Source organism: Sinocyclocheilus anshuiensis, unplaced genomic scaffold, assembly GCF_001515605.1.
Source record: "Sinocyclocheilus anshuiensis isolate Anshui unplaced genomic scaffold, SAMN03320099.WGS_v1.1 scaffold2043, whole genome shotgun sequence".
NCBI classification, from domain to species: Eukaryota; Metazoa; Chordata; class Actinopteri; order Cypriniformes; family Cyprinidae; genus Sinocyclocheilus; species Sinocyclocheilus anshuiensis.
This window is the reverse complement of record NW_015548419.1, coordinates 54,501-68,465: the sequence shown is the minus strand read 5'-3', so window position 1 is coordinate 68,465 and position 13,965 is coordinate 54,501. Positions and strand designations below refer to the sequence as shown.

The following is a 13,965-nucleotide window of genomic DNA, read 5'->3' as shown; positions in this document are numbered from 1 at the left end:
CTTCGTGTGAACGTCTTCGTGTGAACGTCTTCCTGTGTTCGTCTCCCTTGGTGCAAATAAAGTCTTGGTAAAGTATTCTCCAGCGTCTCCTCGTCCCTCGTGTGTGTGCAACGTGACACAAACAGGAAAGAGATATATGTTTGTGAAGAGTGCATCTGCAACCTTACACACAAACAACTGGCCAAACTGAGACATCAAGAAATACAATGACCAGTTTTTAAAAAAATCTGATTTTGGGTATCCAGTACACTGCCAATTATTTGAATGTAATCCTGATTCAATGTTTGGTTTAAATCGGAATCCCAGAATGGGCACCGCCCTGGAGGTCTTCCGTCCAGTAACCCTGTCCCTAGAGGCCTCCAGAGCGCCTGGATGTTGTCACGGCGCGGGACGCGCCTTCCAGGAGGGGGGAGTAAATGTCAGTATTTTGTTCCTGTGTCTTGTGTTTCCCTCCCTCATATGCCCATTTTTGGTCTTTCTGTTCCTGTACTCATTCTGTTTATTTGGTTCCAGCTGTGTTTTTCCTCATTTCATCATGTTCATTGTTTCCAGGTGTTTCCTCATTAATTTCCATGTCTACTTAAGCCCTGTGTTTCCCTGTGTCTAGCGTCGGCTGTTAAATGTCATCTCCTTGTTCACTCCGTGTGTTTCTTCGTTTGATTCCTGTGGATTATTAAAGACTGTTATATTGCAATACTCCTGCGTCTCCTCGTTCCTCGCTCCTATGTGAGATCGTGACAGCAAGAAGATGACGAAATGAAACATTTGCAAATGTTTCCTTGTGCAGTACTGGCTGTTCTAGCTGTCACATACCTTTAGTGCTTTACTAAATATGTATCCTTCTTTAATAAGACAATCATAGAATGAACTGTGACAAGCTAAGAAATCCATCCATTTTCCAAATGGCTCACAAGGATGTTAGAACCATTGGGATGCATAGGATGCATAGAATCCCATTGTCTTGGACCATGAACACCATGAAAACACCATGGAAAGATGGCCAGTCACACACAAATTCACACACACCTATGAACAATTTAGTGTATTTAACCTATGTTGCATGTCTTTAATTGTGGGGGAAACTGGACCAAGCTGAGAAATATTGATTGTAAATCTACTTAAATTTCATTATTTAAAAAAGTAGGAAACACTTTATAGCTAGTATACAGTAATAAAGTAGTAAACAGTAATAAATCATTCATAAACTGTTATTTTGTAGTTAATTCATAGTTTCTAAATTGCAGTCTTATAAATTGTAGTTAATACATTAATAGCCCTATGTACAAATAGTGAATCCTTCATTAATTTACATACTAATTTACTTACATATGTAAAGTGCTCATAGTTAACTCATATCTAACACACCTAACTCCGACCTGACTAGAAACTTTAATTTCGTACATTTCTATTGGTTTATTATTTAATATAAATTTAAGCAGGTTGCATGTTAATAAAGTCTTAATTTTGTATTTGACACACTACTCTAAAACATTTCTTCAAAAGTGACGTGACATGTGGCCAAGTATGGTGACCCATACTTGGAATTAGTGCTCTGCATTTAACCCATCCAAAGTGCACACACACACACAGCAGTGAACACACACACCGTGAACACACACGCGGAGCCATTTATGCTGCGGCGCCCGGGGAGCAGTTGCAGGTTCGGTGCCTTGCTCAAGGGCACCTCAGTCGTGGTATTGAAGGTGGAAGAGAGCGCTGTACATTCACTACCCCCACCTACAATCCCTGCTGGTACGAGACTCGAACCCGAAACCTTTGGGTTACGAGTCCGACTCTCTAACCATTAGGCCACGACTTCCCCGTGATTCTATGAGACAATTCGAACAGTCTGCACAAGATGCACACCATACAACAGTATGTTATGTGACATGTGAACTGAACTATATTTGTGGGCCAAACAAGAACAAGAGAAGTTTGCCTCTTCAGAATCCCCCCAGCTAAATCACATTAGCAAACAGAATTCTGCCTGTCACAAAGCCAACACAGTGATTAGACTCATTTTTAGGTCTAGACAAACATCTTTCCAGAATCCAACATCTCACTGGGTTGTCCTCTCTTTCACCATGCCAAAATATACAGAGATTCTATTTCCAATGGAAAAAACTGTTGTATTTATACAAATCTTATACAGACCTGCTTCTCTCAAGTTAACGTCCAGTCAAGGATGTTAAAAGTCAACATGGAACTAAAGTTGAGACTGATTTTATTACCATATCACCATATGCATTTCTGAGTAAAATGGCTTATTCAACAAGAACTTGATTTTATCCAAAAATATATGGATGACTCATTCAAAAAAATTGCAAGGGTTTTGATTAATGCTCCATAACATTTGGGGGGTTACCAGCTCTTTTTAGTCTCAATTATGGATTAAGATCTTTCAGTAATATCAGAACCTTGATGTGATTTTTCAATACTCTTCACACAAAAAACTGATGATTAAACAGCACATTTTTCAAAACTCTAGCACTTTTTCATCTAATATGACTGTCATTTTCATTTTATAGAATGATACAACTGCTCAAAATTATTTAAAAAAATGGTAGAATTTCTCCTAAAGCATAGTTTTCAAATACATTATCTATGGATGTGATTTTTCATCATTATTCTTTATCAGGCACAGTTTCCATGATCCCATGTACTATTTTTCCAGACCATGATATTACTGTGATGCAGGCCCATTGTAATGAGAACCTGTGACCAAATGTTGTGATCTGATTACATTATCAATACCTTAAATTTCTGAATTTGTTCAATGATTCACTGTAGCACTGTAATGAAACACATATCTCATATTTTGTACTACAATATTTAATGGTCAACTACACTGCAAAACTCTCGTTACTGTGTGTGGGTGATCTCAGTTAATGTTCTTGTGGGGTTTCATTCTTAATTATTTTGAACAAATGATTTTGCAAGTACTAGGCTTCTTTAAAGATATTACATTTACATTTAGTCACTTAGTAGAAACTTTTATCCAAAGCGACTTACAAATTAGGACAATGGAAGCAATTAAAATCAACAACAGAGCAATATGCAAGTGCTATGACAAGTCTCAGTTAGCCTAATAGAATATGAACGCATGATACAAAACAAAAAACAAAAACAAAGGTGAAATCTGAAATTAGTGATTTGTAAAAAAAAAAAAAAAGAGCACACCCATCAACGTGCTTCATTCGGGTTATGAAACTTGTTGGCAGCGCTACAGAGGACTTGCTCGAAAAGGATTTGTCATTTTGTTTTTAGACCACAAATTCTACAATGTCACCAAAGAAGTGCAGTTGTGAGGGAAAGATAACCTTGTTTAGCTTCCCAAAGAGCCCGGCGTTAAGGGAACAGTGGATGCAGTTCGTTTCTCCGGGGAAGCAACGGAGTTGTGCAAGTGTGTTTGTTTGTTCTCGGCATGTTCTACTCAAGATTAACATGAGATTGGTAGAAACTGTGTTTTATGTGCCCTTTAATGACTTTTTGAAATGTCACTCTACTTGTGTGGTTGCCGAGGAGCCACATGAGCTAGTTTTAGGGATCCTATGTTGAGCTTGAGGCTATGGAGAGCCACCAGACAGTCTCTACTTCTCTCTCATAGGCAGAGAAAGACTATATTCCCCCATGGGTCAGGATGTTTACTTGACGAGAGTGGCTTGCAGCTGATCCTGGACTTGCATCTGCTGAACCTCAAACTGAGGACATGCAGTTTCAGAATATTGACACTAAAACACATTTTGTCTCAGAGTTGAACAGGAGACTGATTCATAACTATTGATCTGTAAGATGCATATTCTATTTTCAGATTGTCTAGAAAGACACAAAGTTTCTTAGGTTTGCCCTTTTGGCGGATTCTAGCACAGTCAGAAGAAAGAATAATTTCACATAGAGACTTGGTTCTTGATCTACCGAGGCTTGAAAGTATTTTATGGGGTTGATCAGAACACATGCACTACACAGGCATTCTGATTAAGAAATGACTCAACTTGGGGTAAACTCTACCTTCTCATTGAAAGCAGTTGGCTTTCTGTCTGTTGCAATAAAGAATATATAGGACGCTTTAGCCATCTGCACAAATGGCATAAGTGAATATACAGGACTCCTAACAAACAGAAGAACTGGAGACCTTGGGAGTGTGAACGAGTGATTTCTAAAGGCTGTGCAGATATTTACTTCATAGTTTTCTCTTACAGGGAGCCTCAAAAAAATAGCTTCAACTTCTCTCTCCCTTCTTGAATTACTCAGGTCTCTCTTTTGAGTGCTTTCTTAAACACACAGCCTTGCTTGTTCTGTTTACATTGCTGTGCATTTTAAGCAGGCCATGTGGTGGGCTTGTATGGCAATTCTCCATTACTGCAGACATGAATGAGCTTTTTGTTTGGTCTCACAACTTGTTTTCCAAGACGTCTGTTGCTTGGTTCTGTTTCCTGTTTCCAGGATTTGTTTTTTTCCCTCTCTTTTTTAAACGTTTGCTCTAAGAGGAAATCATTTTTGAGTGCAGGAGCACTGAGAGAACATCAACTGATGACAACTTTGTTCCAGGATCTGTTTTAGTAGCTACAAACCTTTAGCTGCAAACCAATTTACCTATAATTCCCACCTCCAAAACCCAAAAAGGACAAGTGCTCTAGGTGCAAGCATGTGTGTATCATGGATCCAAACTTTATACAAGACTTTGTAGATATAATGGAATCAAATACAACATTTCCAGACCGGAACTGAAGTGGTTGTTGTTCACTTTGCAGGTCCTTTCAAAACAATACCACTTCCACAAAAACATAACCTGGAAATGACTAAAACCCATTTGTTTAAATCAGTATTCTACTGAGGCTTCTGAAATAAGCCAATGTCTTCTCTCTCTCTGTAATCAGGGTGAAAGGGAGTAATATCCTGAAAGTGGTTGACCACAGAAATGGGATCCAAAAGGATCGTGTCCAGAGGAGGAAGGGAGGGGCTGTGTGTCTGATAAGTTTGGCTTACGTTTTGGCCAGAGGTTTCAAAGAAGTTGTCATTTTCCAACATCAATTTCAAAGGCTTTGTCTCACAATGAAATGTTTACACTTCTGAATCTGTGAAAAGATACATCTCTTCCTTGCAAAGCATGCAAAATTATTCTATAGTCAGTAAAAAGAAAAAGTAGCCAGAAACATTTAAACTAGTAAACTGCTAAAAAAAAAAAAACCTTAAATGATTATGTTGTGAAGGACTCACCTTTTTCTTGCTGCAATAGATCTGCCATTTCTTCTCAGCAGGCAACGCAAACATGGCTTCCCTGTTTTTGTTTGTGAGATCCAGTTCATCCTGAGGAAAGGAGAGGACATGACAGCTGAGCCACACTTAACCTCAAAAGCAAAGATACCAGTCCTGTCTGTGTGTGTGGGGAGGATGGGTTGTACCTGGTATTCCCTATATATTATGTCCCCTTGTGAGTAGTAATATAAGTCATTTTTGATGTTGATGGGACATTTTGTATGTCCCCATAAGGAAAACAGCTTATAAATCATACAGAAGGAAAAATGCAGAAAGTTTTGTGTGAGGTAGTTTCTGTAAATAAAAAGTACATATATGGTGAAAGAATTATTCCTTCTTAATGTCTGTAGGATTTTCTCAAATGATCTGACAAATTTATCTAATACAATATATAAATGTATTAAAATAATATTAAGTAATAATAATACAATTCTGTAAAATGAAGGGCTCCTTAATCATGGTACCTGAAACAAAAATGTATTTATTATTAACATAACTGAAACGATGCAAATAAAATTATATAAATTAAATATGAGTTACCACACATATAGGTAATTTATGCTGAAAAGTTTATGTATTATGAATTACACTTACAGCAGTATGAATTTCATTCTATTCATTTTATTTTTCACTAGAACTCCAGATTAAGTTTCAGGAACTAAATTTAAAGCTAAAATGTGTCAATAGTAGATGGGGAACATAATATAAAAATTCCGCAACTGAAAAAAAAAAACCCCAAATCTTATTTACCCATGGTTGAAGACAATTTATTCTCCAAATGTATATCAATTTATAAAGTTTTTATTTGTATTTACTGCTGGAATAGAGCTTTGAACAAGATAAGCTATTCATCAAATATATACAGTCAGGATACATGACTGACACAGAGGTCAGGTTTTGAAAAGTAACTTACTCTGACAATGTCTGTTTGAAATGATGGAGCCGATAACTTGATACTTTTTTTTTCATTTTTTGTGAAAAATATAAAAGAAATATCAAAAAATATTTTGTGAAAAATATCAAACCAGTTACCTTTTATAGAAGACAGAAAGAAAAGAGAACTACACAGAGAGTGTAAATTACAGAGTGAAATGGAAACAAAACTAAAAGCCATAAAAGCCATACAGTAATAGTGAGAACAAAAAGGCAGTGCTAAAGGGAGTGAGGTGCAGTAAAGACAGAGAAGGAAAGATTTAGAGATGGTCAAAATGGAAGGAAGTCATATGTGGCCCACAAGGGACTGAGAGAAAACTGTTTTAGCCAGTAGTGACCAAGCAGTAAGCCTCATGCATAGATACACAAAAATGGAGAATTAACAACTAAGAGGAATAATTGACCTGAATATGCAAGCATACAGTAAAACCTACCATAAAATCAAGTCTGATGTTAATGATTTTAAACCTTTTTGTCTCTTGTGTGTCTAATTTTTCACAACAAAACCATATTTGCATTTAATTTAGATCACATCTGAGAGCTATGATAAAGGGAGAAAGACTAGCAATACAGTGACTCTCTATGGACTACTTTCCAAGCAATTTTTTTTCCTTGTGGGTGGTCAACATACTCCCAGTTCACATTATGAAAGAGAGCATAATCTGTAAATTTAAAAATATAATCTTTTGTGTTTTATGGAAAAATCAGTGATGAGGGGGTTGGACAACACAACGGTTAGTGATGATGGACTTTGCATTTTTGGGTGCATTATTACTTTAAGGGCTCTGAAAATGTGTAATACCAACTGAAACACCCTCAGCAACATGCAGTAATACTTGCCTTTAGATTAATACTCATTTAGGCTGCTCCTAAACTGACAGGAACAATCTTTCACAATGACAGCACAATCCTAAACTAATTTGTCAGACATTTTCTCTACTGGCCCACTCCCTTCTCATCCAGATCTAATCAGGCTAATTTACAGGGCGTAAATAGCAAGGTTCACAGAGGACAGTAGCCAGGAAGCTCATTGGCCGATATCACCACATTCAGAGCTCTCAGTCACAGAAATGAGGAAGAAACAAATATCTGACCTTTCCACACCAGGAAGGTTAGGGAGTTGAAAGGAGGGAACGGTCTGTTCTGTTATTATGTCATGTTATTCTGTAATCTTCTCAAAATAATTTTTTGTAAACTCTCTGTCAAGCATCAGGCATCTGCAAAGGTTGTGTATGTGAGACTTCACTAAGCAATATTGCAATATTAATATTAAAACACCGATCATAGCATGTTCATTGTTTCTGGTTAAATGCCACAATTACCTTGCTGCATGATTTGTTTTATCCTGGAACTACACATTTCTACCATATGGACAGTACTTTGACACAGTCACCTCTGATTACTCGTAATTGTAATGAAGAAACATGCATTTTCTGTAAAACTGCTTTGAAACAACATGAATCGTGAACAGTCTGTTGGTATGTGGCCACAGGTAAAGTTGTTGTGCTTATATTTGGACTCTCAACATGACTGTAAATGTGATATTATGTGACTTTTTTCTCAACAAGAACAAAGTAGAATCAACCGATGCTTGTCTCTGATAAACACGGTGGGTTGTCCCTTAATTAATCAGCTGATTTAGTGACACACTCATAACACACAAAAAGACAGTAACTTTTGAAAAATACCCTCAAAAATCTCCACAACTAATGCACAGACTGACAGCCGGTTTGGAAAGGCACGTACACAGACAAGTGATATGACAGCAAAATATAAAAATTCCAATGCTTGTAGACTAAATATCGGCACACTTGGAATACTGCTTGGCCAATCAAAATCTTATAAAATGAATGATTGTGATGCACAGTGGTTCTAAGCATTAAATAACAAAATATCATACCAACGAAAGGTTATTCATTTTAGAGATTTGTGAAACGTTTATAGAGAGCCTATCAAAAATGTATTGAAGACAACTGATATACAGTACAAGAGAGATGTGTTTACTATTTAGCTGCATATGTTGCAAATAAATATGTAAATGACTAGTAAATGTATCTTAGAATTCTAAAATTATGGAAAGGAAGATAGCTGTGTTGGGAAAGCCACTTTTAAATGTAGTTTTTTTGCGGAAAGTAAGGCTTTCCACTTGTTGCTTGTAGTCACATTTTATCAAGTAATTAGATTACATAACAGACACTACCTGGCATATTTATATTACAATCACTTTGCAAACCCACAGATTTATAAAGTTAATAAATATAAACCAAATTATATACACGTCTGTGCACAACTTCACCAGAGTGTTTGAATTACATGTTTTGAATGACCTGTTTCTCATATCATATTCCAAAAAACTGTTAAAACTCTTAATCCTGTCAAACTGTGACCCAGTTCTGTCAGGTTTCTTAAAGCTTCCTGTGAGAGAATATTTATTTAATTACTGCAAAAATAGCATATTTTGACATATTCCTCATATATGGAAAACACTTTGTTTTGTCTTTGCAGCAAAAAGTTTTGCTACACGTTGTGCAGACAAGCCATTTAAATGTTTAGCACAGCAGTACAATAAGACCGTTTGTTTGCTTGCTTGTTTGTTTGTTTGTTTAAATCTATAGGGATACTCCAGTGAAAGAATGGCAGCATTCTTTACCAAAAATAATCGATGAGTCTTTTCTTTGTGTATCAAGCATGAGGTTGCTCTGATTTACCTAACTGCTCCCATATGTTGGGCATTCTTTGACTCCAAATGATGAGCTTTATTTTTTCCTTTCCACATTCTGTTTTTAGCTGAAATACAGGGTGGGGAAAGACAGTTTAGCCAAACAGAAAAAAAGATAGACAGAAAAGAAAAATTAATCCTTCTTGCAACTAAATTTTCTCTTAAACATTTACATTTACATTTAGTCATTTAGCAGAAGCTTTTATCCAAAACAAGTTACAAATGAGGACTGTGGAAGCAATCAAATTCAACAAAACAGCAAGGATATGCAAGTGCTATAACAAGTCTCAGTTAGCCTAACGCAGTAAGGGTTTAAACAGCAAGGGTTTTTTTTTTAATTTATTAAACAGATTGTGTTAGCAAGGTTTTTTATTTTATTTTAAATTATATAATAAATAAAAAGAAAACAGGCAGAATAAAAAAAATAGAGCAAACTTATGTTAGAGAGGCCTTTTTGATTGTGTTCATTGTATAATAAATAAAAAGATAGAATACAAAAAGATTAGAGAATCTAGTCTTAGTTTTTTTTTTAAGTGATAAAATATAACTTAATTCCCACCATATTTCTGATATTATCTATCAAACTAATCTGATTAATTTGATTGTTCGCTTTTATTATAAAACCGCAAGTGCAGCGTGTTAGCATTTGTTAGCTGGCTAGCTTGTCATTCGCGTTTCCATTCGCGTCTATTGCTGTTTTCTTTTTCTTTTTCTTTTTTTCCTCTCTCCGTTTTCTCACGAGTTCATCAAACAACAGTGGTAAGTCAGAATCATTCATCAATCACGGTGAGTAATGGCTTCTTCTCCTGCTATTGTTGTTTGCACCGCTTGCCACATGTATAGTTTAGCTTTCTTTGTCGGCGACGAGGGATTCACATGTGATAAATACAGGGAAATAGTTAGGCTGACAGAGAAGATTTCAGAATTAGAGACACGCATCTACGACTAGCTCAGTGAGTCCTGTACATTGTTCGGTTCCGGTTACAATGCCTCTGCAGCAGGGCGACTGTGTGACTGTGAGGCGGCATAGTCGCGGGTCAAAACATCGCTCTTCCATTCCGATTAAAACATCAAACAGGTTCTCCCCACTCAGTGATGCATCTACTGAGAAACCTGATGAAGGGCTCTAGTTATTGGCGATTCTATTGTACGGAACGTGAAAATAGAGACACCAGCCACCATAGTCCAATGTTTACTGGGAGCCAGAGCGCCTGACATCTTGGCAAATTTAAAAGTGCTGTCTAATGCTAAACCTAAATCCTGCTAATTACTTATAAAGCCCTGAATGGTTTAGCACCACAATACTTGAGCAAGCTCTTATCGTATTATAGTCATCCACGTCCGCTGCGCCCTCAAAACTCAAAATCAACTGCGGGTAGCAGATCCTTTTCCTATTTAGCGCCCAAACTCTGGAATAATCTACCTAACACTGTTCGGTAGGCAAACACACTCAGTCAGTTTAAATCTAGATTAAAGACCCATCTCTTTAACCTGGCTTACACATAACACACGTACACATTTTTATTACTCAAATCCGTTAAAGGATTGTTAGGCTGCATTAATTAGGTCAACCATAACTGGGAACACTTCCAATAACACATGATGTACTTGTTACATCATAAGAAGAATGGCATCTACGCTAATATTAGTCTGTTTCTTTCTTATTCTCAGGTCACCGTAGCCACCAGATCCAGTCCGTATCCAGCCCAGAAGGTGGATCAGCACCTAGAGACGACCTCTACAGCCCTGAATTTCAGTGGAGACCAGGACAACTAGATGAGCCCCAGAGACAGATCCCTAGTGAAGACATTGTCTCCTAGACGGCCATCGGGACAAGACCACGGAACCAGATGAGCCCTATGCACATTCTACAGTATGGATCAACCTGCTGATTTGTCTGGCCGGAGGAGAACGTCCAACTGAGCCCGACTGAGCCTGGGGGGGGGCCCAACTGAGCCTGGTTTCTCCCAAGGTTTTTTCTCCATTCTGTCACCAATGGAGTTTCGTTCCTTGCTGCTGTCGCCTCTGGCTTGCTTAGTTGGGGACACTTAATTTCCAGTGATATCGTCGACTTGATTGCACAGATACTATTTAAACTGAACTGAGCTGGAAGATGACATCACTGAATTCAATGATGAACTGCATTTAACTGAATATTGAGTGTTTACTATTGTCCTTTTGCATTGAAACACTATTTTCCTATTTGGTACTGTAAAGCTGCTTTGACACAATCTGTATTGTTAAAAGCTTCCGCTTTTAGCTATTATGCCACACGCAGTTGGAATCAGCTTCCAGAAGAGATCAGATGTGCTAAAACATTAGCCACATTTAAATCTAGACTCAAAGCTCATCTGTTTATCTGTGCATTTACTGAATGAGCACTGTGATATGTCCGAACTGACTGCACTGTATTTTATGTATAATAATTTTCTATTTTTAACTGTTTTAAATTAATTTTAAATCAATTTTTAAATCATTTAAAACATTTTTAGATTCCTTGTTTTATTTTTGTGATAATTTTATTTATTTTATGTTAAGCACTTTGAATTACCATTGTGTATGAAATGTGCTATATAAATAAACATGCCTTGCCTAATAACGTGCTAGTTAGCAAGTTCCACGGCTAAAGTAAACAGTATCATGAGAAGGCTCGTCACCCCACGGAACAGAGGGGTGGGGTGAGCAGAGCTCATTAGCATTTAAAGGAATATGGACTAAAACGGCTTGCTGAAAACAGAGCTGATTTTGAAAGGGTAAAAAGGGTTTTGTTTTATACTACAATTGAGAAATTGTAACCAAAGTATGTTATAAACTTTTCATTAAGACCCTAAAGAATCATATCAACTTGTGGAAAATGGGCATCCGATGACCCCCTTTAAGTAGTGGGGTTATATGAGCCACCAGTGTGAAGGGATGTGTTAATGGTGTGAGTGAGTGCAGGTACAACTGCAGGAGGAATGGCTTGAAGGAGATGAGACGGAATAGGATCAAGCAGACAAGTAGTAGGATGATTAGAAAGGATGAGTTTGGAGACTTCTGCTGGTAAGATGTGCTTGACAGATTGTGGTATGGAAAATTGTGCACTGATGGTTTTCATTTTATTAATGAAGAACGTGGCAATGTCGTCAGCTCTTAAAGGGTTCATGACATGATTTTTTAACAGTTATTTTAATATGCTCCTTGAGGTTCACCTAACACGTATGCGGAAAAATTATTATATTCAATAATATAATGTTATATTCACATTATATTATTATATGTGTTTTGAAAATATAATCCAAAAACTGTCATTTACAGACAAAGCATTATGAAATTGTTTACTTCTGGTTTCCAATGCAGCTTCTGTAAAATCCAATACTGTTGGCTGCTTCATCTTTCAACAAAAGTTTATTTTAGAACTCTCTACTAAACTGTGTCTTGTTTACAAAACAATCTACAGTCAAATGCCCCAAACAAACATATAACTCTGCAACTCGATCTCGGACACCATTACAAACCATCCACTTGTTTCTGGCAATCAAATCCTTCTGAAGTCTATACAGAGACACAAACAAGCTGTTTAAACAGGGCGCATCACAGCAAACGCTCTTTTACTCTTCCATTTCTCCTGTTGTCAACAGATTTGTAAGGACCACCCATTAGCCCAACAACATAATTCAATGGTGTAGGGGCGAAGGTATAATGCATGTACAGTAGGTCTGTCACATTTAGACCAATCAGACACACAATTTTCATTAGATTTAACAAACCAATTATTCATCAGAGTAACAAATAATCACAGACCCCTCACCCAATAAACATACTGGGTGTAAGCATGTCTGTGTATGACCACAGGCCCCTGGTTACCATGGCAATCAGTGCACCTCAGCCAGATCAGATAAACTTTTACGACCTAAAAGTATGTAGAGAGACTCTTCCTCCCTACTCAATTCTCTCTAAAACAGACACATACTGCTATAGGAAATGACTTCTTTCATTAATTCATAGACTAATTTTTCTCTGACTTTCCTATCATGCATATCCCCAGGTCTTTGTGTATGATTACTACCTCCTTGTATATGGTCTTGTGTATTGTATACTTGTATACTTGTATTGTTTTAATGCATGCTTATGACAGACCACTATTTAATGTAAACTCACCTATACCATGTTTGGCCTCTATGAATTAATCTTCGGATTATCGAATTGAGAGTGTTTGTAATATGTGGATACCTATGCAACATGTTAGTGTTCTAAGAATCTTTAATAGTTTGCATATCAACATCCAATCCAGTTCCATATGCAAATTACCATGCTCTCAGACAAAGGGTCATAAAACCACCCAGTATTTCTAACCTCCCGCTTGGAAATTCAACCTTTCTCATTGGACAAGCCCATCCTGAGAGGCGTGACTCGTCTCAGACTTTAAAGGGCTCACGTACAGTTCTGCCCATGTCATCTGCTAAATCTTCTGATTGCTGCCCGTGTGGAGAGCCTTAGCCGGTGCGGGCGTGCCCGGTGGGCTCCAACATATAGCCCTTCAGTCTGCAGTCCTGTTAGTTTCTGAGAAGATAAGGATGTGAGCTAGAAACTCTTCTGCAACCCTTAAGTCTGCGCCAGGCTTCGGCCTAGTCTTTCCACTTCAAGATCCTTTGACTCAGACTGGTTCTTTTCCATCAACCAACTTCAGCAAAGATCAACTTGAGCCTTCAGATTGCATCAGGACTCTCTTTCAAACAGGCGAGACGTGCAAGTATCAAACTTAGTCTTATTAATTGATACATTAAGTATCATTTGCACCTTTTTACAAAGGTGTGTTTGAACTAAGAAACTGATGTTTCCTTCAGGCTGTAGATCTGCTGAATATCAAATTGTACCATAGCTTCATATCTTTATTTCTCTTCTCTTTACTGCTCAAGCTTTAACCCTTTCTCCTATGCCAACTGTACAAGCGTGTGTGCGTGTGTGTGTATGTTAGACTAGTTTAAGTGTTTATGTAGTTAATAAAGTCTTACTTGTATCACACTTGAGGTTATTCATTGTTTGCTCATAACTGGAGTCCCTAATCATGCAGATTT

At 37.3% G+C, this 13,965-nt stretch overlaps 1 protein-coding gene across 3 annotated transcripts in view; it reads right to left on the bottom strand.

Moving 5' to 3' along the window:
- The window catches only part of LOC107656743 (disheveled-associated activator of morphogenesis 2-like), an 82,138-nt gene that overhangs the window by 43,687 nt on the left and 24,486 nt on the right, over window positions 1-13,965 (bottom strand). For all 3 annotated transcript variants that reach the window (XM_016444682.1, XM_016444684.1, XM_016444683.1), the window contains exon 3: window positions 5,218-5,307. In XM_016444682.1, the coding sequence (XP_016300168.1) occupies window positions 5,218-5,307 (90 nt within the window). The remainder of the gene's footprint in view (window positions 1-5,217; window positions 5,308-13,965) is intronic.